Source organism: Ictalurus furcatus, unplaced genomic scaffold (genome assembly GCF_023375685.1).
Source record: "Ictalurus furcatus strain D&B unplaced genomic scaffold, Billie_1.0 scf3, whole genome shotgun sequence".
Classification (NCBI taxonomy): domain Eukaryota; kingdom Metazoa; phylum Chordata; class Actinopteri; order Siluriformes; family Ictaluridae; genus Ictalurus; species Ictalurus furcatus.
In genome coordinates, this window is record NW_026521052.1 from 927,884 (window position 1) to 955,255 (window position 27,372).

The 27,372-nt window shown below is 38.1% G+C and overlaps 1 protein-coding gene, 1 long non-coding RNA gene and 1 other non-coding gene across 3 annotated transcripts; 2 read left to right on the plus strand and 1 right to left on the minus strand.

Moving 5' to 3' along the window:
• trnac-aca (transfer RNA cysteine (anticodon ACA)) lies at nucleotides 1–71 on the minus strand. Its single transcript has one exon. It is a non-coding gene; the product is annotated as a tRNA-Cys (tRNA).
• A 1,000-nt stretch (nucleotides 72–1,071) lies between these two features.
• On the plus strand, nucleotides 1,072–4,831 carry LOC128604816 (uncharacterized). The gene is made up of 4 exons (XR_008385315.1): nucleotides 1,072–2,380; nucleotides 3,565–3,683; nucleotides 3,786–3,934; nucleotides 4,091–4,831. It is a non-coding gene; the product is annotated as an uncharacterized LOC128604816 (long non-coding RNA).
• Nucleotides 4,832–4,852: 21 nt separating this feature from the next.
• On the plus strand, nucleotides 4,853–27,372 carry LOC128604830 (histone H4-like). The gene is made up of 3 exons (XM_053619905.1): nucleotides 4,853–4,944; nucleotides 5,747–5,884; nucleotides 26,788–27,372. Exons 1-3 carry the CDS (start codon nucleotides 4,853–4,855, stop codon nucleotides 27,101–27,103), a joined length of 546 nt encoding a protein of 181 aa, XP_053475880.1. The 3' UTR covers nucleotides 27,104–27,372.

The window sequence follows — 27,372 nt, forward strand, 5'->3', positions numbered from 1 at the left end:
TGCATTGCCCGGGAATTGAACCCAGGCCTCCCGCGTTGTGGGCGAGAATTCTACCACTGAACCACCAATGCTTAGTTTAAATAACTAAAGACTTTGCAGAGTAAGCTGTTCAGGTAAGTATTGTGCTGCTTCAGCAATTTGGTTTCAGATTTGAAAAGGGGAATCCTAAGTCTCTTCCTTATTTCAGCAGCAGTCACACACTATATTTCCAGATACTGTATAATATTATAATATCTCCTCTCTGCTCAACACGCATGTAATACAGTCTACATACCGTAGAGCAGTGTTTTTCAACCACTGTGCCGTGGCACACTAGTGTGTCGTGAGAGATCGTCAGGCGTGCCTTAAGAAATTGTCCAATTTCACTTAGTCTTAAAATTCTTTTTTATTAAAATTTATTCATTATTATCTGCAAATAATAAGCCATTGTTGAGTGTCTGTGCTGTAATATAGTGACTGGCAGAGTAATGTAATATTCGTCCGGGTGGCAGCAGGTAATTGCCTCCTACCTTCTTAGAGACAAGAGAATTAGTGACGCATGCGACAGGTCGTGGTGGCAGTGATGGAGAAGTTTTTAAAAAGGAAAAATGCAAACTCCGAACTGGGCCCTGGACAAGATTGTGACTCAGGTGAAGGGCCTAGTATGAGTGGTGGTAAAAAGAAAGCAAAGACGGTGAGCTCGAGGCAATACAGCGAAAGCTATCTTTCGTTAGGATTTACTTTCACCAGCGATGAGATGACCCCGACTCCATTATGCTTGGTGTGTGGCGAGAAGCAGTCCAATAGCGCCATGGTGCCAAGCAAGCTTAAACGCTATCTCCAAACGAAACACCCGTCGCTTCAAAACAAGCCGATGGACTATTTTGTTTGCCTGCGTGAAAACACCGAAACAGGCAACATTAATGAGAAAAACCACAAAGGTAAATTAGAAAGCCCTCAAAGCTAGTTGCTGAACTTGTAGCTAAATGAAAAAAGCCCCACACTGTGGCAGAGACGTTAATACTACCTGCCCGCAAAGACACTGTCAACGAGATGCTCGGCCCTGACGCGGTTAAAGACATATCTAAACTCCCGCTCTCAGATAACACAATCGCCAGACGTATTGATGACATGTCTACAGACATCGAAAGCCATGTTTTGGAAAAGATACGCATCAGTAGGAAATTTGCGTTGCAACTTGATGAGTCTACGGATATTCTCAGCTCTTGGCCAATGTGCGTTTTGTGGATGGAGATGCCATTAGAGAAAACTTCCTATTTTGTAAGGCACTGCCAGAAAAAACAACAGGGGAGGAAATTTTTTGGGTCAAATCGGAATATCTTGACCAGGGAGGACTTACGTGGGAAAATTGCACAAGTGTTTGCACTGATGGAGCTGCAGCCATGGTCGGGCACACCTAAGGCTTCGTTAGCAGAGTGAAGGAAAGAAACCCAGATCTTATTGTTACACACTGTTTTCTGCACCGTGAGGCCTTCGTTGCAAAGACTTTACCAGCAGAACTAGTTCCTGTGTTGGATGATGTTGTGCGCATAGGGAACTTTGTAAAGACACGACCTTTGAAAAGGTATATTTGCATCTTTGTGTGAGGAAATGTGAGCGGAGCATAAAGCCTTATTGCTCCATACGGAGGTCCGATGGTTGTAGCGTGACAAGTTGCTGGCCCGTGTGTATGAGCTGCGGGAGGAACTTAAAGTGTTTCTGACAAATGAGAGGTCTGATTACTCAAATCTGTTTGAAAGTGATGAGTGGTGTGCAAAGCTGGCATACCTGGCAGATATATTTCATCATCTGAATGAACCGAACACACGGATGCAAGGCCGAAATGAGAACCTGCTTACAAGCATGGATAAAATAAATGGATTCCATTTAAAGGTGCACCTCTGGCAACAACATGTGCAAAGTGCCAACCTTGAGATGTTCCCACTCACAGAGGAACGGCAAGATCACCCTGCTGCACTGTGCGAGGTAATAGTTAAACATCTGAAAACTCTTGAGGAGAAGTTGTCATTTTATTTCTCTTCAGCCTCCACTGAATGCCTTGACTGCTGTTGGAAAGGACATGACTTTACAGGAGCAGGAGGAACTAACTGAACTGAAACAAGATCGTGGTTTAAAGCTAAGATTTGCTGAACTTCCTTTGGACAGTTTTTGGTTGACTGCTGCCAAGGAATTCCCCATTCCGGCCAACAAAGTTTTGACATTGCTCCCATTTTCCACAACATATGTGTGTGAGCTGAGCTTTTCAAGCCTAACTGCTATAAAAACTAAAAACAGAGAGAGACTGAAAGCTGTTGAAGAAGAGCTTCGTGTATGCCTTTCTTCAATTCCTGCCAGGATATCGGCTTTGTGTTCATCTAAACAGGCCCAGGTTTCACACTGAGTGAGTATAAATAAATTGAGAAACTATATTGTAATTATATATACTGTATTAGGCTACAGAGTGTCATTCTGTAACATTTTTGGTTGGTGGTGTGCCGCAAGATTTTTCCAATGTAAAAAATGTGCCATGGCTCAAAAAAGATTGAAAAACACTGCGTTACACTACACAATTTAAGAAGCTACACTTACTTCTGCTTCCATTGTAACACTTTTCAGTTTTGGAGCAACAACAACAGCAGCAACAACAACAAAAGTGTTGGAACAAAATAAATCTTATTTTCCATTCCAGGCTGCAGGTATTCGCGGGTGCAATGCAACACTGTTCCACACACAAATAACTCTTTTGAATGGTTAAATGACTAAAATCAGAAAGCGCCACCAGCATATCTGACAAAGATGACTCATGAACCAATTCTTTAATCACTAGCTGAAAACGACGTATTGAATTTACACAAACGTCAAATAACAAATACAACGTTCTACTTTCTTATGAATATGGTATAGTGCATTGCTTAATCAGCAGTTTTTCTTAGAAAGACAAGATATTTAAATTGAATGAATTTAATGAAACCACACATCAAGCTGTCTTTTCTAACAGAACATTAAATTTAGCATTAGCTCCCAGTTCTAGAAAGTTCTAGCCAGACATTCAGGGGGAAAGAATCAGAACAAAATGTAAAATAAAAAAAGTAGTGAAAGATGAAAGTGAAGGAATAAACGAGGGGTTTGTGTCTTAGTTGTTCAGTAATTAAAAACTAAAAAAAAAGGCTGTGAGATTCAGCGTTTGTCACAACGATGCCAAACGCTCTGCGTCTCCCGACTATTTCTTTGGGATTGTTCCCAAACCGAGAAATCAAGGTTCTTCAGTCATGCTTCCCCCACAATCAAGCTTTGGAGTTGACTCCATATTCACAATGACTATAGAGTCGACTCCAAAGCTTGATTCCTTTGAATCGACTCTATTCCCATTACCTGGTATCTACGAATTGACACCAGGTATTAGGAATCGCCCTGTTAATCATGATAATGATCCTATGTACTTAATACTGTGGGTTGTTCCCCTAACCTTTAATTCGAGATTTGTGCTGAATCGATTCTTGTAACAGACTCACTCAGTGTTGCAATCGATTTCAGAATATTAGCAAGGATTTGAATCATTATCATTTCCCTTGCTTCCACTTGTAGGAAGCTGCCTTAATCACGATGAACCCAGGCTACGCAGGCAGGACCGAGCTCCGGGACAACCCGGAGGCCGCTTCAGATCCGTCTCCATGATTGTGCCCGACCACGCCGTCATCGCAGAGGTGTGCTCGGGTGCCGTCATTCATTACATTATGTAATGAACGCAATAACGGATGTATTCTGGCGTGTTACAGAACTGTTTCATGTTGTCTTTTTTGCTGTAGGTGGACTTGTGAGCTGAGGGCTTCAAGTTCAGTGAGACTCTGGCGAAGAAGATGATTCAGCTGTATAAGCTGTGCAGCAAGCAGCTTTCCCGGCAGGACCACTACGACTTCAGCATGAGAGTCGTCAACTCTGTTATCGTCATGGCCGGGTATGTCCGTCTACGAACAGGGTGAACATATTAGATTAGATTAGATTCATCCGTTGTTTTTTCTAAATTGTTAATTAAAACTATCTATAAATGTAACAGATGTCTTGCTGGAATAAATCGAGCGTGTGTGTGTGTGTGTGTGTGTGTGTGTTCCAGGTCTCTGATGCGAGAGAACCCACACCTGAGTGAGAACGTGGTGTTGATTAGAGCGCTACGATACTCCAACCTGCCCAAGTTACTCAAGGATGACGCAGAACTTAAAATAAAATAAATTGATAAATAGTAAAGAACGCCAAAGCTTACATATGGAGTATCAAAGGTCATTATCACAGGATCACTGGAATCAGGCACTAGGAGGAAATTCCAGGACAAATTAGGAAATACAATTAACTGACATTTGCAAATTCTTTGCAACTAAAAAGCTGTAATTATATACTATATAACTTTTTTTTAAAGCATTTAAAGTATATAACATTAGCACCTTGTAATGTTATACCAGATGAAAAGTAAAGAATCCTGGAACATCTGAACATCCATAATCTGAAAATCTTGAACCTAGTGTCAATCGAGTCAATCCAATCCTTCTTGTGTGCGTTTAGCGGTATTCTGTCGGACCTCTTTCCTGGCGTGGGCGTCCCCGAGCATGACTACGGCGCGCTTCAGTCGAACATCGAGGCAGCTCTATGCGCCCGCTCCCTGCAGCCCGTCTCCAGCATGACCGCCAGGGTGATCCAGCTGTACGAGACCATGCTAGTGCACCAGGGCGTCTTGCTGGTGGGCCCTACGAGAGGCGGTAAAACCACAGCATACCGTGCCCTCGCTGACGCACTGCGCACCCTCCACGAGACAGAAGGCTGCGAGGTGAATCCCTTATACAAGCCCATCGAGACCGACGTGCTCAACCCGCAGTCAGTGAGCATGGACGAGCTGTATGGTGAAGACGACCCTCTCACACGGGAGTGGAGTACCATCAAACCGTCTCTCGGCAGTGACATCGCCGACACGCACAAGTGGGTGGTGAGTGACGTACCTGTGGACGTGCCTGTGGATTGAGAAAATTACCTCCGTGTTGGACAACAACAAGACGCTCTGTCTGGCTAACGGTGAAAGGATCAAGCTCACACCTTCTACACACATGTTATTCAAGGTGTTACCCATCAGACACAGGTAGCATCGGTCCTAAAAACCATCACAAACAAGCACAAGCATGTCATTTCCAAGAAGATTTTTTTTTTTACATTAAACGCGTTCCTGATGGAAAGGTCACACACAAACGTATCTTTAAGACTTCACTCTTTCACACGCCTATAACGAGCGATAAACGCATTCGAAGCATGTTATAAAGCCTCCGTAATGCATTACACATAGTAGTTAAATAAATATTATTATAATAATATGCACTACACTACATTATGCATTATGAATTCTTAACGTATTGTTAACACGTCTTTACTGTGAGCGGGATGATGACCAGACGGAGGCAGGCTCCCAGGTACTCATATCCGTAGACGTACTGATACAGAGCCATTCTGGCCACGCAGTTATCCAGATCCACGTCCCAGTATTAGCACAGCTGCCTCTGCTACTCAAAGTTACTGCTCGAGTCCACCTACGTGAACACATACACAAAGACATGTGATATATATACGATCTCATTGTATACGAATTGAGCATTCTCGCTGACGATATAGCGTGGATAGTTTATAATGAGTGCGTTCATACTGTATAAACCTGGGAACTGATTTGCATATGCACTGCTGTCAGAGCTGCAGTTATTTTTAAAAGATTTATTAACAGCTTCTGACCAATCAGATCTGACCACACCCATGATTCCCTTCGCTCTGAAGAGAAGGTGTGTCTGTACCCTTTCATTGACGAGCTCCGTGACGATGTCTCTGGCGTGGACATCCACAGTAATGAGAGCTGTGATGATGCTCTGATGTATTTTGGGTAAGTTACCCAAGAGTGGCCAACACATTCAGCCTCTGTATAAACACACACACACGCACAGAGTAATATTACATATTACACCATACACCATTATGTCATGTAATCAGAGAAGGAAATCTGAACTACAGTTCCCAGCAGCCACTGCATCACAGTCACATGACCACCTGCACCTGGATCACATTCCTGGTAAGCACTTGTGTATTTAGCCAGTTTTCACTGCACTCTTTGTCTCACGTTTGTCTTTCTTTACCTTTGTCCCTGGTGCTGTGTTTTTTTCTTTGGTTTATGTTTAGTCTTTGCCACAGTGATTTGCCCCAATGTCAGTGTCTTTTGTATTTTGTTTAGTTCTTTATTAAACTTGAAAAATCTGCACTTGCATCCGTCTCAACCTCCATATCGTGACACAAAAATATAAATATAATATAATATTATATATAAAATGTGTGTGGGGGTATATATTAATAGAGAGAAAGGCATTTCTTCTCAGGGGGGAGGGGAGTAATCAATAGGAAGAAGGATCTGAGAGGGAACATGGACAAAATTAATGGAACTTTTTCCTGGTTCGGCCCTAAATTTGGGCCAGATTAAATTTCATCTGTACAAGTTGGACAATAGGGATGGGGAACATAGACCCAGTACCCTTACACCCAATTAGAACTTCTATTCCAACCATTAAAACCATTTTTTATCTTGAAATCTAGGGGCTTACCCAAACAATAAACTCTAATCACCTAATTTTTAACCAATAAAAACTCCTTTTTCCAATGTTGAAACTTAGGGGCCAACCCTAACCCTGAACTTAACCATCAGAAACAAATAATAGGTTCTCTAAACTGATCCTCCAACCCCCAATAGTTAACCTCACCTAAAACGTCTTACATTTAGACAGATTTTCTTTAAAGTCTTTAATTTATTTATTCATTTTCATATGGTTCATTTACATGTGATTCATTTACGTATGATTCATTTTCATGAGATTCATATTCAAGTGATACATTTTCATGTGATTCATTTACGTTGATTCATTTACATGTGATTCATTTTCATGAGATTCATGAAAATTCATTTTTTTTAAAGTGGCAGAATTCGTTTTTAACACAATATATAGATTAAAAAATTATATAATTTCTTTTCCATTTTTTTTATACAACTGATATTTTCTCATAGAATGTTAAATACATATAGAGAAATATATACAGAATGAAGGACAAGGTTTTGTGCCTGTGCCACCTCCCACACCAATGAGTGTTGGGTTGAGTCATCCCCTAACCTAACCCTGCCTGAGCCTTTTTATTAAAGGTGTTTAATTTAGTTTGATGTGGTTTAGTTGGTTAGAATGTGAATTTATCCGTTATATGTAGGCTAGCTAACTGCGTAGTTAACTAACGTTAGTCAGCTGACAAGAAAAATATCAGACTTTTTCCTCATTCCCTGCCTGTCCAAACCCTGCCTCCTCTACATCAGATGCCGACGATGTTGAGACCAACTCGACCAGTGAAAGTTCTCAAGTGACATTTGAGTCATCCAGCCCGTTTCAATCGGTGTGCAATCTTTTACAGATGATGACAGCCAAGCGCAGCGAGTTGAGTCTTCTCCTGTCTCTGCAGCTCTCATCCCGACAAGACAGTTTAAATCAGCTTGGCTACAAGAGTTCGCCTGGTTACGTTATGACAAAGGGAAAATGTACTGCACCTTTTGTGCTAAAGCAGGACAAGATATTGCTGGTAAAACAGAGTTCATTACCGGTTCGAGTCATTTTAAAAAAGAAACCGTAAAGAAGCATGGAGACAGTAAAAAAACATAAGAACGGCAGGGATTGTGTCATTGCTAGGTCTGCCCCTCGTGCCACCCCAATCGTGAAAGCAGTGCAACGTGCTAGTGATAAAGTCGCTGAAAAAGAGATGAGGGAATTGAAAATAAAATTCAATGCAGCCTACATGACTCTGAGCCTGAATAAGCAGGAAATGAATAAAAAAGTTAAAAAAAAAGAAACAAATGACTGCACATTTAAGTATTTACGGTAATATGATTCAAGATGGGGGCAGCACTGCCACTGTTGGGCCCTTGAGCAAGGCCCTTAACCCTCTCTACTCCAGGGGCGCTGTATCATGGCTGACCCTGTGCTCTGACCCCAACTTCCTAACAACCTGGGATATGCAAAGAAAAGAATTTCACTGTGTTGTAATGTATATGTGATCAATAAAGACTCATTATTATTATTATTATATGACGTACTGAACATTGCACATATTGTGTATGTAAAGAATACATTGTGTAAACTATGGGAGGCAGAGTAAACAAAGGCAGACAGTACAGAAGGGAAAGAAAAGGCAATGTGAGGTAGCCATTTAACAATGATATCATCATATGTCATATGACATCACTATTTTGGCTCCTGAAAATTTGATTTGGCACATAAATATTTTGGGTTTAGGAACCAATGGCTCCAAGGTTTTGTTTTTTTCCTGGAGCCCTGGAATATGTTTAGTAAAATAAATAAATAAATTTTTTAAATGGGATCCAGAGAGGAAAGGAGCTCTACTAAACCTCAAACAACAACGATGACCAAACCCTGAAAGGAGTAAGTACAATCCTTTTCTACGTAAAGTCTACAAAGAGTGTGCACACTGAAAACAAAGAAGAGAAAAGGATATATACAACTTTGCAAAGAAAGTTTTCCTGTTCTCCTGTTGGAATGTTCTTCCTCCATTTTATGCCAGTAGCTCACCCAGACCTCAAAATTGCAGTCCTGTGAAGAAAGACAAGGCGTATTTTATGCACATGTTCCAAGATGTCCATCAAAGGAATGATTCCTTAATTCATCCACCAGATGGCATCACTTCTACATTTTTCCCTATACATACACAGGAATGTGTTTTGTTTCTGATTTGGTGTTGTGTTGATTGAATAATTTCCTTGACTGTTTCTCCTTTCTGAATTCTATTTCATCTTAAAGGATTTTCTGCCCCTATTCATTCTTCCCCTTTGCACAGGCTGTTTCCATCTTTCTTCCTTTTTAAAGTGAACTTACTTTAACAATATGTCTGTAGTATTGCACAACAGATTTAAGTCTTGGCTGACTCTGGACGGATAAGGGAACCTGCAAATGTAAGTGAAAACCAAATTCAAGGTGTCTCAAATCAAAAACTGCTGTAGATTTAACATTGACAAAATATTTCAAATTGTTACAGGCTCTACATCGTTCAGAAATTCTGGTGGCCACAACACCGGCTAATCCTTATCCACCAGTGTGTTCAGACAGGTCACAAAATTCACATCTTTCATTAACCTTCTCCAAACCAGTCAACACTGGAAAAGGTCAAACAAAACACAGCACAGTGGATGGACAATAATATAGAGATCTTAAAAGAACACTACGATGAAGTAATAGCAACCATTTTGTCTGAAATAAGGGAATTGGACATTCAGGTTTTTCAACAGCGCAGTAACCTGGAGCAAAACAAGATATAGAAAGAAATTCACAGCGAGTTCAGCACAGACCCTGAAATCAATGTTAACAGAAATGCCAAAAAAGTCACTCACCCCATTGGCTGAATCCTTCAATGACCCTGAATCGTTTCCACCTCTTAAACCGAGTACGCAACCTGTTATGGGTTCCTATGTGGGGACCGTAAGGGAAAATAGGGGGTTCGGTAGAGAGGGGAAAGCCAGACTTTCATTAACCCCAACACAGGCTGGCCCTAAAGGAAAAAGGGGAGAAAGGAACTTAAAACAACATGCAGAACAAACAGTAGAAGTGCCTATGGTCACAGATTTAACTAAGGAACTACAAATAATAATGGAATAGAAACCAGTTAGTTTACCATCAACCTCTACTCTACTGAGGGAGGACCTGGAGAGCAGGAAACAAACCAAGCAGCTTGAACCATACAGCAATGTAGTGTGTTAGGAAAGTGGTTTCCACAGTATGAAGACCTGCTGGAGGAACTTGCAATCAGAGATGTTCCATCACATCTGTGGAATTGTGATGTATTTGGCCTACAAGATCAGTTTTACTCTACTCGTGTGGTTGGGGAGGTGGGTAAACCCTGTGTAGAGGTTACTGCTGGGGAGAAAGGAGAGACCATGACAGTCCTTCAGCATTCAATGCAGCGGGAACATTTAGGGTGTGCTGTTGTCAGTGCAACTCATTGTACCACGAGAGCTGTGGAGAAGATGTGCTTTCTATTAAATGAAATATATTTACGGTGTTGCTGCTATGGCACACTGAACACAATATTATCAATTTACTGTTAAAATTAAAATGATTTCAGTCGAAATTACCGTTATCTTTTATATTGGCCCATTTTAAACTGAACAGCCGCCCAATTTGCCTGAACATTGTGTTGTGGCTCAAGAGGGTTCCTGCCGATACTCTAAACCCTCATAATTTTAAAACAATTATACTTTTTCATATTTTTAAAAGAATTTATATTGAAGAGGCCCATGCTAATTTATAAAAATATCATTAGATATCATGATTTGATGAGATGATGAGACATGATAGCTTATTTGATGGCATTATAAATCATTTACCAAAAAGTGGCCCATGTTAGCTGACTTCACCCTAACCATATGGAAAAGTACCTCATGTACACAGTTAACTATGGTGGTGGATCTTTAATGTTTTCGGGCTGTTTTTCTGCCAGAGGACCTGGACATATTGTTAGGATACATGGCATCATGGACTATCAAATATCAACAGATATTAAATAAAACCTGACTGCCTCTGCAGAAAGATTAAAATGTGCCGTGGTTGGATCTTCCAGCAGGAACAGTGATCCAAAACATACATCAAAATCAACACACAATTGGTTACTGACCACAAAATCAAGGTCCTGCCATGACCATCCCGATGTGTTGACTCTTTCAAGTCATTTAACAGTAATGAGCAGTATTAAAAATATTAACATGGATATCTGAGTCTGATAATAAATTAACTTCTACTTACAGTCAAATTTTGTAGTGTTTAGGACATTTAACACCCTTCTGTCCAAAAGAAAACCAAAAGGGGGTACAAACTTTTACACTTCACTGTATTTGGTTGAAATTGCACTAATAGAACAACTGAATTTACTGTACTGTATTATAAAAAAAACATAGGATCTAATTTATTGTCACTATATTCACTTTATGTACACTTTACCTGGCTGCTATCACTATAATGCTATGATCATATTTTGGTATAAGCTAATTTGCTGAATACTCAGTCATAGTGTGTTATGTTTACATTTATACATTTTTCCATTATTGCACTACCTGTTATATGTTAAAAGATCTAACAGACCTGTGCGGACACATTTTTACTAATTAATCTGTTAAAAAAAAAACATTCTTAGATTTCAGTGTTTGTTTGTGCTCACAATAGTCCTATTGAACACAGCATACCACCATCTAACATACTGCATGGGTTATATCTAGAGATATAGAGATAGCTCTTTAACATTTTACACTGGGTCAAAAAAAAGTCAAAAAAGTCATTATGGACTAGATGGTGTGCATTACGTTACTTCTGTTCAGAAAACACGCTTCGGGGAGTAAATACTAAAGTTCTGTCCCAAATGAAGTACTGTACATTTACACTATGCACTGTATACTCTACTGTCTGTATACTCTACTGTGTGGATTTTAGAAAGGTAATATCATCTCAAATGTATCACTAGCGATTTTTTTACTAACCGGTAGTATAAGTCACGATGACGCATGACGTCATACGCACGCTAGCATTAGCAGACACTCAGAGTCACCGACACTGACTTTCTCCAGTTTACTCTCTGTCAGCGTTACCTATTATTCCCAACATGACGTCAGTCTCCATCAGATGGAGGAGAAATCATCTCCTGTGATGTGTTAGTAACGAGGCCGCGTTGCGATCACGCACGGTGTAGACGCGCTGATACAGAGTGTAGCGTGAGTAAGATCTGTAATGTCTAATTCAAACACAAAATTTTATATAATTTATTTCATAGTATTTATGCATTATTTTCATGGCTGCACAAAAAGCACTGAATTAAACTACAGTCCTAATTAATAATATATATTCTGGTGTTTAAGTTTGTGTGTGTGTGTGTGTGTGTGTATTGGGTTCTTTTCTGTTTTGGACAAACACTTGTGTAAACTTTTAGTCTGAAGTAAAACTCAGTTTGTGGATTTTATTTCAAATAAGAAGAAATGGTACTGAAAGTTTGCCCCGCCCCATCCGATTAATCGAAAAAATAATCGGCCAACTAATCGATTATGAAAATAATGGTTAGTTGCAGCCCTAATAATTATTAATGAATGAATCCTCCCCACTCCTTCCTCCAAGTGGATTTACCATATATTGTGTATGAGTATGGTTCATGTAGACCAGTTTACCTCACAGCTCCATGTTCCCTGATTCGATCCTGAGCTCAGGATACTGTTTATGTGGAACTGCAGTTTCTCCCTGCGTCTGTGCAGGATTCCTCCAGGTTTTCTCCCACCACACATAGACCTACTGGTTGGTGGATCTCCTATGCTGTCTTGCCCCAGGGTGTGAATGAGTCTGTGATTCTGTGTCTGTGTGTGTGTCCGTGGTCTCCTGTGATGGACTGATGTAAGATATATTCTTGCCTCTTGCCCATTAATCCTGGATAAACTCTGGATCCTCCTCGACCCTGAGCAGGATGAAGTGGTTACTGATGATAAATAAATGAGCAAAGTTGACAAACTGCATCTGCTTTTTACTTGTATCTACTCTATGGGTCAATATCGTACAATCATATAATTGTCAAATTATTAGAAATCCATGGCTTCAATATATGAAGGGGAAAAAATATTGTTAATATAAAATGATATCTAATTCTTTTAATGCAAATAGGTTGAGTACAAAGCCACCTACTAAGCCACTGCAGTGGAACTGCATGATAGAAGTAACAACTTCATTCATGTCATGTTCTGTGAAGGGATTACTACACACCTTTGTAAGATATATTCAGTTTCTTGTCTATTTCTGACATGGAACAGCCTTCATTTCTCAAAACAACAATAGACTGATGAGTTTCTGAAGAAAGCTCTTTCTTTCTGGCCATTTTGTGACTGTAATCAAACCCACAAATGCTGATGCTCCAGGTTCTCAAGTAGCCCAAAGAAGACCAGTTGTATGGCTTTCTTAAACAGCACAACGGTTTTCAGCTGTGCTAACATCATTGCACCAAGGGTTTTCTAATGATGAATGAACTTTTTAACATGATAATGTCAGATTAGCTAACACAATGTGCCACAGGAACACAGGAGTTGCTGGTTGGTGAAAATGGGCCTTTCCATGCCTACGTAGATATTCCCTTAAAAATCCAGCTATAATAATGACTGTATTTCTGATCAATGTTATTTTAAAAATTCTGATTTTCATTCAAAAGCAAGGCAATTTCTGAGTGACTCCAAACTTTTGAACTGTAGTGTTGCTAAGGTGATAAAGTTAATAGTAATTCTCTCATGGTGGTGTTCTAGCTATAATATCAGTACAAGCTACTGTATAAGGTGTGCTACTGTAACAAAAGAGGCAGAACTTTGGTTTGGTTTGGTTTGGTTTGGAAATTACCAGAAGGTTTGATTATTCTAGACAGCATGGCTCAGGTTAATTGTCAGTCATAAAATACAATAAGTGGAGAGAGGAAAAGTAAAAGGATATAATGGCTGCATGGTTAAATGATGCACTGATGGATTTTCTGTGCATTACAGTGTGTGTTTTTATGAAACACTGTAAGAAGCAGTGGAATAAGGTGGACTGAGAAATGTTATGTTTCTAATAAATGTTATGTTATGTTTATAGAACATTACTTAATAGGCCTAATACTGAATATACAGAGAGTTTTATTTAGTGTACATACATTTTATGAATTCATGCTGGTTTTGTCTCATTTATTTTACTTTTTTTATTCTATGGTATGCTGGTATGGCAAGAAATAAATTGTAAATGCTACTTACCTTTTAATGATGTTTTCTAATTGTGTGTGTGTGTTTTAACATAATCTGTTTACAGTGAATTCTATAAAAGATTGTGTATGAATGTGGATTTAAAAATAAACAGCTTTAATCTCTATGGTTACGTGAACACAGTACACTAAGTAAAAATCTCTGCATACGGGTGGACTGAAAATGAGGAGATGGGGGCAGGCTCAAAAATCAGTTCTTTATTTTCCTTCACTATTTATGTCTCTTTTCAGGAATTTTATTTCACTATGCACATATCTAGACACATGGCTGTCCTGTGTCTGTCCTCTCTCTCCCCCTTTTATCCTGCTCATTGAAACACAGAACACCTGTTACAAAATCCTGCACAGGTGTAGATCCTTACCACTCACTTTTCCCCGGCTCCGCCCTCCATTCACAAACTGGTGTTCAACCAAACCCCGCCTCCACAAATAAGTAGTAGGCAACTTCTATATTTCCCAGTCTACCTCATTTCCCTGCTTATTATGATGTTTCATAAAAACACCATTTAATACAGATAAAATCCATCAGTCCATAATTTAACCACCAACCCATCATTTAACCATAGGTGTGAGGTGTTTCATGCATCTCTTCCTGTAAATCCCTTCACTTTTCCTTTCTTCACTTACTGTATTTCCAGTCTTTCCCAATTAACCTGAACCATGTTGTCTAGAATTACCAAACCATGTCTGAAAATGATTCAACTATAAACATATGTACATGACAGATTATTAACCCTTATGCTTAATGTTTACAGTAATTACATACACTTTGTTAGTGTTTAGTGGTATTGCCTGTTCATTGATTGAACTTGGGTAGCCTTCCACAAGCTTCTCACGATTTGCTGTAGTTTGTGCTCATTCCTCCGGACAGAAGTGTTTTGAAGGCCTCATTGCTCAGACATGCTTTTTCACTTCAGTCCAGAAATTTTCTTTGGGAGTCAGGTCAGGGTGTTTTTGATGGCCACTCGAGTAGATTTACTTTGTTGTCTTTAAGCCATTTTGTTATAACTTTGGAGGTATGCTTAGGAGCATTGCCTTGCTTTACATTTTATTTTTTCCCAATAACCTGTGTTCAATTTCCCTTACTCGCCCTACTAGGCCAAAACCAGTGTGCACTTGCAGCATGAGGAGACGAGTGTGTAGTAGGGTGTTGTTTTTTTTAAACTACTATATTTTCTATAGTTGCTATCTAAAATGACCTTTAATACAGAGGAGGTGGACTATGGGGAGGTGCAATACCAGTACCCTGATACTAACATAACATAGAGGTTCTCTCTTTTTTTTGGTGTACAGACAATGCTAACGTTTCCTCTACGTTACTTGACAAAGTTATTATTTTAGCTGTCGAACACAGTATATTGGAGTTGGAATGAAAGAATGAATATTGATATTATTTTATTTCCACTCCAATATACTGTGGTAAAAATATATATTTTTAAAAATAATAACTTTGCCAATGTCCAAATATTTATGAACCTGACTATATCTGCTGGGTCTGCAAAAATAATGTAATTAATAAAATAAAAATAAAATAAAAAACAGCTTGGATGGTCATTGTGCATGTTTTTTCTAGTCCAGCCAACTTTTCTGATTTTTATGGAATTAATGAATGAATTTTTATTATTAATATTATCATGTTTTTTCCATACATCTTGCAATGTGCTTTTGGACACATTAGTGATGGGACCTGGAGTCACTGGGTGTTTCGGGTCTTTAATCCTAAGACTCCCTGGACCTGGCCTGTGTCCAAATTGCTGATCACCCTCCAGAGCCTTCTTGAAGCTCTCTCAGCAGCCTCTGTGGTGTTCCTGATAGTTCTTTTCATTTGTTGTCATGTGTTGTTAAGATGCTTTAAGGTGTGGTAGAGAGACAGGCTGGAAAAGCCTCTCCAGCACACAACGGGATCCTCGTAATAATAATAATAATAATAATAATAATAATAATAATAACAACAATAACAACAATAACAACAAGTATCATATGCATGGAGTTTGCATGCTCTCCCCATGCTTCGGGGGTTTCCTTCAGGTAATCTGGTTTCCTCCCCAATTCAAAGACGTGTTGTAGGATGATTGGCATTTCCAAATGATCTGTAGTGTGTGAATGTGTGTGAGTGTGTGTGCAATTGTGCCCTGCAACAGGTTGGCACCCTATCCAGGGCTGTCCCCTGTCTTGTGCCCAAAGTCCCCTGGGATAGGCTCCACGCTCCCCCACGACCCTGTGTAGGATACGCGGTACAAAAAATGGATGGCTGGATGGATGGATGTCCCAAATCAATGTCACTGCTACAGCAAAATCATAGAACTTTGGGGAAATTAAACTTATGGCAGAAAATTCTACTGAGCTTCGTGCCACTGCAACATTATTTTTTTTTAAACTTATGGCTCAATACTAAACCTACCAAAAATTTCTCACTCCCATTTTCTATCTGCCAGATCATTTAATAAATAAGCTAAAAATCTACAACAGAAACAGAAAGCAAAGTTAAAACCAATAATTTATTTTCAAAGGTTATGTAAACATCTCAAAATATACTGTACCTCTGTTAAACATTTCACAATAATCAGTAGGAATAAGTGGAACTAAATCTTATACAAACTGTACATGAACATGGTCAGAAAGATTCCAACAGGAATTTGAAATGTGAACCTTCAATTAAAACTGGAGTACGTGAGTGAGGGGTGCGCTGCTGTTACCTGTAGTCCAGCAGTGTAGTGAGTGTGGTTTGTTTGGAATGGTTTGAGTTTTGGATAGATCAAGCTAAATAAAACACTTAATACACATGGGTAATAATGTCTGTTTTTATATTATTTAAGGTTTTATGCGAAACATAATCCAAAATGATGTACAATTAAAGGTTAGTATAATTAGCCTACACTGAACAAGTTAAGTGATATATGTGCACACATACTAATCATCCACCAAATATTGCTAAATTTGGCTGAATTATAAAAGCCATTAGTCGAACTGAATGAAGAGTCGTTTGGGAGTTTATTGCTGAGCCAAATGAACTGACTCACTGAAAAGAGCTGGAATAACCATCACTAATTTGTGTATCTTTGATTCCTGTATGTGTCTATAAATCTTTACGTGCCCTGATGTTGCCATGCCAACTGGTCACTCGCGTCATGATTGTAATGAACTCAAAGCAAAAAATAAATAAATACATAATAATAATAATAATAATAATAATAATAATAATAATGTAACTGCTGTTTTACTAAGTCGAGCAGTCTAAGTGTAAGTTCTTTTGGCATGAGGTATTTGTGTTGCACAATGATGAATAATTTGCTGTATATTTCTCTTTAAACATTGCCTATGTCCAGTGATGAATAATTAGTAAGATTTGATGGTAATATTAGTCTACACTTATTTTCAAACTTTTTGTAACATATTTTCTGTCTATTACAGATGTGTTGAGTCCTTCACATTAGAATAAGATGAATAGTTAATGTTGAATTAGGATTTGCATGGATTACATGTGTCTGGATCAGACAGTGTTGCATGTTACGTGGTGGTTTCTTTTGCTGTTGATGTGACCTGTTGTTGTGCTGATGTGGGTCTCACTGCAGTGACATGTTTGTTAGTTTAGTTCATTTACAGTCTCTTTGCAGCAGTGTAGTTTGAGTGACTTGTTTCTTTACTGAACCGTAGACTGTTGAATAGAATAAAGTAATGTGTGAATATACAAATATATATTATATACGGTGTGCTATGGATATGTAATACAATGTATACGAAACACAAGTCTCAATATTTAAATAATACAGTGCAGTGGTCACAAACACGAGGAATGGAGCGTATACTGCACAATCTGTGAGTGAATTGAAAGTCTTTATACTGTAGCTGTGATTGTGTTGTGAATTTAATGCAGGTGTGTGATCTGGGATTTGCAGTACATGGCAGAGATGTTTGTGGCCCACAGTGCAGGATGGGAAATGTAGTTCGTGACATGAATAGACTTAACACCAACTTAATATGATCAAATACAGTTTAAATGAAATGGATACATTTATAATGGAACTTTTTTACGCCTTTCACAAATGGCGCTCAGCGAAGGAAACAATTTGTATTAAATTGAAACTAAGCTCATAGATGATAAATTTTTGTTAGACTAGTTAAATACACATACGCATTACTCCTGATTAGAGAGATTTACAGAAAGTGAACAAAGTTTAAATGTCATGTATGAAGGGTCTGAGTGATATTTTGAGTGTGGAACAGTTGTAAGTTAATAAGGGACAAAGGGGTGCATGCACGTCTACCCTTTAAACTAAACACTATTGTTGTACACAGTAAAAACAAATTCAATAGGTTGTTTTGAATTAAAATTAGTGGGATAAAAGAGACTAGAGAACTGTAAATACATGTCTAGATCTCAACCTCATTTACTCTATTTTAGTTCTGTATTATTGGGATTATCACTCGTTAGCACAGATGGGATATTAACATGTTAGATTAGTGTACATCACAAATAGTCCTAGACTAAAGGATTTTGTTTTTTCATTCACCAGAAGGATATTAAGAGAGGAATTCAGGAAGGGAGAAGAATGAATCTTTGCCATTTGGGGTTGTATTTTTGCAGACAACAGACTAGAACTCTTTGACAGATTAACTAAACATGAGAGTAGAAGACCCCTTTATGAGAGGAATTATTCCTTTGATTAGAGAATTAGAGATTACTTCAATAATTTTTAAATGATTTGATAGACCAACATTATTTAATCTCTGCAGCAATATTTCATGATCCACTGTGTCAAGCCTTTAATAAATCGATAAAAAGGGAAGTGCAGTAATCACCTTTATCTAGAGATTACGCAATATTGTTTAAGACTTTCAAAACCACTGTTGTGGTGATGTTTCTTATGAAACTTTAATTACTAGAAAAGATTTTTTTGCAATCTGATAACATGTCAACGGTTCACTGATAAGGATTTCTAAAAATTTTGATAGGACACAAAGCTTTGGAATTGGACTGTAATTGTCTAATATAGTGGGATTTCCCTCTTTTAATAAAGGAACAACAAAAGCCAATTCACAAATTTCTGGTATAACACCAGTGTCTAATGAAAGATTAAAAAGATAAGTTAAAGGAGATGAAATAATATCAGCTGCTAATTTCAGGAATACAGACAACCAATAGAGACAGACAGATGCTCATTGAGGCCTAAGAAGGGAGTCAAGGTCAAGACACACAAGCCTGTGTGTAAAAGAAACCTTTTTTTGTAAAAGAAACCTTGTCCTCATGAAACCTTTTCAAGAAAAACAACTAACTGCGCATGTTCCACAAATTTAAGATAACGCACAGACATGAATATTTAATTGTGGCAAAAGAAGATTGGTCTATTTTCAACGAGGAAAAGCAAAACCCCACCTACAGAGACTATGCTGTGGAGATAGGTATATAAAGACATGTTTGTGTATGCATAATTCAGACACTCTGCAGACTTTCACACTTTATTGATTTTCAATAAAGTTTATTCACTTTTTGACATCTACTAAACTCTCTGTCTCTGAAGTTTTTGACCTAGGCTAAAAGGCTAATTTTATTCACGACACTCGCAGACACACACATTCCGAGTTTTAAATGAAAGTTTTAAGTTTAAATGAAATCACAACGCATTCGTATTGTCTGCATTTTACACTCACTCAGGAACGTCAACACAATTCCACATCATTTCACAAAATACACTGACAAATCTAAAGAAATTATTTTTATTTTATTTATTTTTTTTAAATACACTCCAACTTCTTCCCCCTTACATCTTGTCCAAAATCGAATGCCTCTCAGTTGACATTTTATGCAATATATGCACTTGTCACAGGTGTAATCAGTGTTTTTACTATAAATAATTCAGTGCAACAATGCTGTGATCAGTTTTTGGGTCAAAAAAAAAAAAAAAAAAAAGCACTGAATTAAACAATAGTCCCAAATTAATAATATATATTCTGGTGTGTGTGTGTGTGTGTGTGTGTGTGTGTGTGTGTGTGTGTGTGTGTTGGGTTCTTATCTGTTTTGTACAAACAGTTGTGTAATGTTTTACTGTGAAGTTTATATTTGTTACACTCAGTCTGTGGACTTTATTTTAAATAAACAAAAACAAATGGTACTGAAAGTTCGCTCCACTCCATCCGAATAATCAAAAAAATAATTGGCCAACTAATCGATTATGAAAATAATCGTTAGTTGCAGCCCTAATAATAATAATAATAATAATAATAATAATAATAATAATAATAATAATAATGCTGTTAAACAGTTCAGAAGCTCTGTGTATTGTCCTTGATACGTGAAAACTAGACAATGCACAGTAATAACACTGATGAGCTGCGTTATTATTATTATTATTATTATTATTATTATTATTCTATGAGAAATAAGCTCATAGCAACACTGATGAAATACACATACAGTACAAAAAACCACACAGACAAATAGAGAATGTGTTTAGCATTTTTTTTACATCTGCACATAATTTAGTCTGCACATAGTTTAGCAGCAGTTTTAGAATTAAAAATGTCATGTATAAGTCTATATAATGAGTCTTTATTGGTCACATATTCAATAGAGCACAGTGAAATTGTTTTCTTCACATACCCCAACATGTCAGGAAGCTGGGGTCAGAGCACAGGGTCATGATATGGTGACCTGACCTTCTGATCAGTAAACCAGCACCTTAACCACTAAGCCACCTCTGCCCCAGTGGTGAGAGAAACATGAATTTTCATAGCATCTAATACTTCTTACCCCACTATTTGCTAAGTACTACAAATATAGACTTCTAAACACTGCCCTTAAAAGCTTAATAACAGAATACTGCAATTTTTGGGAAATTGCCGTTCCCGAGTTTGGCCACACGAGGGCAGTCATGTTCCATCCAGCACAACACACGACGCCGCCTAAAACAGAAGGTAGGTTGTAGGTATTTTACTATTACTACTACTACTTCTAATAATGACCTCAATCCAAGTAATTAAATACGTAATGAAAGGTGTTGTCTATATAGCTGACCTCATTTTTCTACTCAGTGAGTTAAAGGCACACAACTATCAGAATCCCAGTTCATAATTATGTTTGATTGGCCAAGTAGAATAAAGTGTCCGACTCTTTTTGAGCTTATTGGACATTACACATTGCTGTAATTATCTCATTGGCACTACTTAATTGCTCATAGTTTATTTGATGAATGCAACTGCTGCGACATATTTTGCCAATCTTAAACTCAGCTGTCATTCTGGAGGTGCAGTTTTGGTTGATGCATGACATTTAGGTTCAAACACAGTGCGTATGGGAAAAGAGAAGGCCAGTGATTAGACAGTGTGAAGGCTGACTTTGTATTCCTACTTGTGTGTGATGTGTGTTATGTTAGTTTCTCTTGCACAACTGTCAAAGTGCATATGCTTTCCTTGTGAGTGACACTTTTTAAGAATGAGATGAGGGTTTGAGACAATGTAGCTAATTTCGACCTTCGAGAGTCCATTATATCGTGCATTTGCGAGAGCTGATAAAGCAAGGCCTGAGAGATGTGTTTGCATTCCTTTCTGTGGTGCTTGTAAGTTAGTGAAGTACTTGTGTGGTAGAATGTGGGCTACTTCAAAGTGAACACAGACATTGGTGCTGATCCGCTGAATGCTGGGCCTACTAATAAAGGCTTGTGCTGCTATGTGCGACCTGTAGTTGCAGTGGACGTAGGACCGTAGTATATACGGGCCTTGAGTCCAAGGACGTGCTCAAAAGGAACATCTTGTGTTTGAAACAGTAATGTCAATGTTGTACAAACACAGACGGCTTTTTCTAACCTCCTTACGCTGATGAGTGTTTTGGCTGTATGCTTTACTATGTATGTTTTACCCAAAGTTCCTTACTATTGTGTTCTACTACTACTACTACTACTACTACTGCTGCTACTAATGGAACCAAAACATTAGTACTGATAATACTAATAATGTTTTGTATCTGTGTGTGTATTTAGACTGAGAGAGAGAGAGAGAGAGAGAGAGAGAGAGAGAATGGGGAAGAAGAAGACGTTAGCAGGTGAAAAGCAGTGCCTAGTGATTGTTTTCGAAAAAGTGAGCTACTGTGTGACCGTTGGCGTTAGGCCCGCCTCCTCGCCTGTTCTCAACTAGGTCCTGTCGAGTGTGGCTATATATAGGTGGGCGCTGCGCAAGAACTTTTATTGAGCGGCTTGACTTCGAGAGCAGCATCATATCTGGCAGAGGCAAGGGCGGTAATTAATACTCTCTTTTTGCAAGTGGTACCCTCGTTAGTAATTTGAAACTAAAGACTTTAACGACAACAACATCAACAACAAAAACACCTTTAACGAGGTGATAATTATCGCCACCCGGGGTTCGGTATGTCACCCCGTGTGGCCTCCTCGCCGTCGGCGGGGAGGCACTGGGTCAGACTACGTTACAATGGAGAACGAGAAGCGCCGGACAGGTCTGAAGTCGGGGTAAACCTTTTAAGTAGTCAATGGATATCGACTACAGATGTATACTCTTTTATTGCAATGCCTAATAGAAAAGAGTATGAAATATGTTTTACCAAAGAACAGGCACTTCAAACATTTTCTCAAATTTTTAATAATAATACAGAAAATTAATTCTGGAAAAACTGGGAGATGACTACATCAGCTCCCCAAGACGTAAAGAGCATTGTAGTTAAGTTTTGGACTGGGAGAATCGCTGACTCGGATGTAGAACAACACCTCTTAAGGTTTGGTGAGATACTGAACCCTGCTGACAAGCTGCTTGACCAGTTCGGGATATGGTATGGAGTCAGGAGATATAAAATAAAACTCAAGAAAAACCACGACGGAAGAAAATAAGAAAATAAACTACACACAAGTGAGGAAGACTCAACATCTGGGAGTGACTCAAGCAGCACCGATACCAGCGACAGCGAAGACAGCGAGGACTCAGAGTGGCGCCGGATCTCTGACCCCGGAAGGGAGACGGAAAACACTGGAAGTACCCGCTGGAAGCAGCGGAGCATCTCCGCCCTGTCTTTCGATTGTGGAGATACGGCAAGCATCGGAGTTTCCTGCGCTATCAGCTGTAGAAGTCGGCGAGACTCGGATCGGCTCAACCCCTGAAGGAGGTCTGCAAGCCCCAGAGGAGCCTACGTGCTCAGAGGGAGAGACCGGAGCGACCCAGATCATTTCTACACCTGCAGGAAGTCTACAGGGCCGAGAGGAGTCATCGCATCCAGCTGGTGAAAGTGGAACAACTCAGACAATCGCCGACAACAAAAGGTGAAAGGTAAAAACACTAGACTATCCATATAAACGCCAAAGGCGAAAGAGGAATTCTCCTGGAAATGTTGACCATGCAAAAAAGGTTAAAGAATGATGTATATTACCTACTTTTCTTCTCTCTCTTTTTTTTTTTTGACACAATGTCTTTGATTTTAACTTCAATGCCTATATTACTTAAAAAGAAATGTGATATATGTCTGCAGGAATTAAGGTTAAATGATGTGGACAATGTTGAGAAAATGTGGACTAATGGACATACAATAATATCTATCGGAGAAGATCCTTCTTTAAACTTTTATGGTTTTTTCAGATTTAACTGTTGCCACATGTAATGTTAGAGGGATTCAGGCAAAAATTAATCAAGTGAAAAAGTTAAATATATTGAGTCGAGAACATGTTGATATTTTATGTATACAAGAGACCAGATTAAGCAGTTTTGCAGACGTACAGGACGCTCAAAGTTTATGGATCAAATGTCCTTCAATCTTTTCAATATCCGAAAGTAAAGCTGACGGTATTGCGACCTTATTTTATAACAATAAATTTAAAATAATTAAGAGTGTGAAATAAGTCCAGGTCGATTAATGTTTATAGATGTGTTTTATTGCACAAAAAAAATTAGAGTAATAAATGTATACACAGCACAGGATACTGTTGGTAAAATCCGGCTTTTTAAAAAGCTTAAAATGCTCCTGTGTGTCGGTTTCTACACCATTGTATGCGGTGACTTTAATACAATAACAGATGTTAATGATAAAATTTCTTCCAAAATATGTAAAATTAGGAGAGAAGGTGGTGTCCTTAAATCTATAATGAATGAACAGCATTTCACCGACATATTTAGGACATTATATCCAGAGAAAGTGGACTTCACAAGGTTTGATAAAACATGTAAAACTAGAATTGACAGGATATATATTAATAATAATTTTGAGGCAAAATTTTATACAACAAAACACTTGGTTGAGTCGGACCACTTGACAGTTATATGTGGCATTAGATTTAAAAATGAAGAAAGAAGAAACTATTGGAAATTAAACACACAAATTTTGAAAAGTCCTTTATTGATTATAGAATTAAAAGAAGAAATTAATAGGATTAAAACTTTAGATATCTTCACTACCAATTATTGTGATTTGTGGGAAGTTTTTAAGATCCAGATTAAAAATTTCTTAAATACAAATGTCTATGTTTTAATAAAGAAAAAAATGAGAAGTACAATACAATTATGACACAATATATAAACCTAAAACTGAAAAATACAAGAGATGAAAGTGAGGAAAACAACTTAAAGGATTTGAAAAAGAGATAGAAACTTTTAATAATGAGTTTTTACTGAACATTCAAGTCCGAGCAGGAATAATTTCCGATGAACTTCTAAATCAAACAAAAGCAATTTCACTATTTAATAAAAGGAAAGAAAGCCAATATATCGAAGCCATTAAAACAGATAATGGAACTATAGTGAAAAATCCTATAGACGTCAGAGATACTGTTCGGATCCTTTGTTCAAACATGTATAACTCAATTGAAATAGATAATAAACTTTTAAAAACCTTTTTGAATGTAAAAAATAGTGTCGACCCATCTTCCAAGAACTTAGGTGAGGAAATCAGAGAGGCTGAGGTTGTTGATGCCATTAAACAATTAAATTTAAAAAAGTCTCCAGGGAAAGATGGTCTCCCGTCTGATTTTTATCATGCATGCGCCATAGATTTGGCTAAATTATTAACACAAGCCTTCAATGATGGGATCGCTAGAGGTTACATGCATGACTCGTTCTATGAAGGCGTTTTATCCTTGTTGTATAAAAAGGGTGAAATGTGTGATATCAACAACTGGAGACATCTCACCCTAATGAATGTCGATTATAAGATTTTTGCAAAGACCATTATGAACAGGATGAGTGACTATTTGGACGTAATAATAGTTAAACAACAAACGTGCAATAAAGGGAAGATTTATGTGGGACAACTTGAACACATTAAGAGAACTAGTTTTTGATAAAAATGGTGACAGTTTTTACATTGTGGCTTTGGACCAAAGAAAAGCATTTGACTATATTTCAAGAGACCATTTGTGGGAGATTTTAAAACTGTATCAATTCCCTGAAAATTTCATAAACATGATTAAATGTCTTTATGTTAAATCGACGGTTGAAGTAAATGTTAACGGTTCTTTGACTGAACCATTTGAAGTTATGCGGGGTGTAAAGCAAGGGTGCCCTCTGAGTGCAGCCCTATATATTTTATCTATAATCCCACTTGTACAAGAAATCCAAGATAATCATAGACTTAAGGGCCTTAAACTAGGAAAGAACAGAGTCGTGATCTCTGCTTATGCTGATGATATAACTTTATTTGTGAAATCTAAACAAGAACTAGACATCATCTTTGAATATTTTAGCGAGTATGAGCAAGTCTCTGGAGCCTCCCTAAATAAAGCTAAAACGGAATGTGTCTGGATTGGAAATGAAGAAAACAAATTTCCCATAGATGTCCCAGAAGTTCAGCAATTAAAGGTTTTAGGTATATATATATATAGATAGAGGTTGTGTCGACCATAACTGGTCAAAAAAAGAAGAAATAATACAAGATGAAATTGATAAATGGAAATCGTGTAATCTAAGTTATAAAACTAGAATAAATATTATAAAAAACTTTTCTATTATCAAAAATACTGTTTTTATCATGTATCTTACCTCTAACAGATGTATGGGTAAAAAGACTTCATAAAATATGCTGTAATTTCATATGGGATACGACTCGTGAGGTTACAAAACGTGAGCTCCTTTTTAAGAGAAGGGAACTGGGAGGCCTTGGGGCTGTCGATATATCCCTAAAAACTAAATTAGCAGTGTGCAAAATCATCGCGAGTGGTATTGCCAGGCAAACCGAATGGATAGGGAACATCTCCAACTGGAAATCTAAAAAAGGACCATCGAGAAAAGGAATTCCGTATTATAAGCTGATGTTTTCCGACTTCACTAACAAATTTAAAGATCTAAACATCGATTGTGTGGAAGACTCGAGCAAAGAAATATATCTTTTAATTGTTGATCGAGTTTATAGTAACCCTGTGGCTTTCAGAAATTTGGAGGAAGACCAAAACAAAGAACGTCTCCAAAATTTACAGAATAAAATCCTATCTGAACACCTGAGAGATACAACTTGGTTAGTCGCTGTAAGAAGGCTCCCTGTAAGAGCGGTAGTAAAATGGAGCTGTTTCGTAAAAACCAGTAAATGCCCGATGCCTAACTGTAATGAAGAGGAAACACTCGAACATTTCCTGTTAGAGTGTTATCGCTCTAAAGAAACATGGGATAAATTAAAAATCATTGGTCTTAATATAGAAATAAATATGAACTCAATTTTCTATGGCATTTTTAAAGAAAATTGTAGCAAGACCCAGCATGACTTCATTTGGTTCATAATATGTTTGACTAAATCTAAACTCTGGAAAACAAGAGCCAGAATGACTATAAATCAAACGTTTATATCCAGTGATATTATATTCAAAGACATTCAAAAAGAACTAAGAAGACTAAAAAGCAGCACATCTTGGTTTAAAGACTCTTCAGTGTGGGACACTATTTGCGTGTAATTGTACCTTGACTATGTAAGTATTTTTTTTTTCTTTCTGAATGACTTTGTAAGATTGTAAATTTTGCATAAATTCAATAAAATTCATTTAAAAAAAAAAAAAGCAAGGGTGGTAAGGGACTTGGCAAAGGAGGCGCCAAGCGTCACCGCAAGGTGCTTCGCGATAACATCCAGGGGATCACCAAGCCGGCTATTCGCCGTCTGGCTCGCCGTGGCGGTGTAAAGCGTATTTCTGGTCTGATCTATGAAGAGACTCGCGGTGTGCTGAAGGTGTTCCTGGAGAACGTGATCTGCGACGCCGTCACCTACACCGAGCATGCCAAGAGAAAGATCGTGACCGCCATGGATGTGGTGTACGCCCTGAAACGCCAGGGACGCACCCTGTACTGCCTCGGCGGTTAAACGCTCTTAACACCGAACGACGCGAACACAACGGCTCTTTTAAGAGCCACCCACATGTCTAGAAAAAGAGCTGTTCCGTGTGTGAAAAAAGTCAAAAACCTTTTTCTTTTGTCACGCATAAGGCATCAAACGCTGTATACAAGTAGCATAAGAACTTCTATCTGTATACATAAAAAGAGGCAATCTATTAGTATTTTTTGTAACAAACTATAAATATAACTATTTAATACTGTATGCACAGTACTAAATATTATTATAATGTGTTTGTT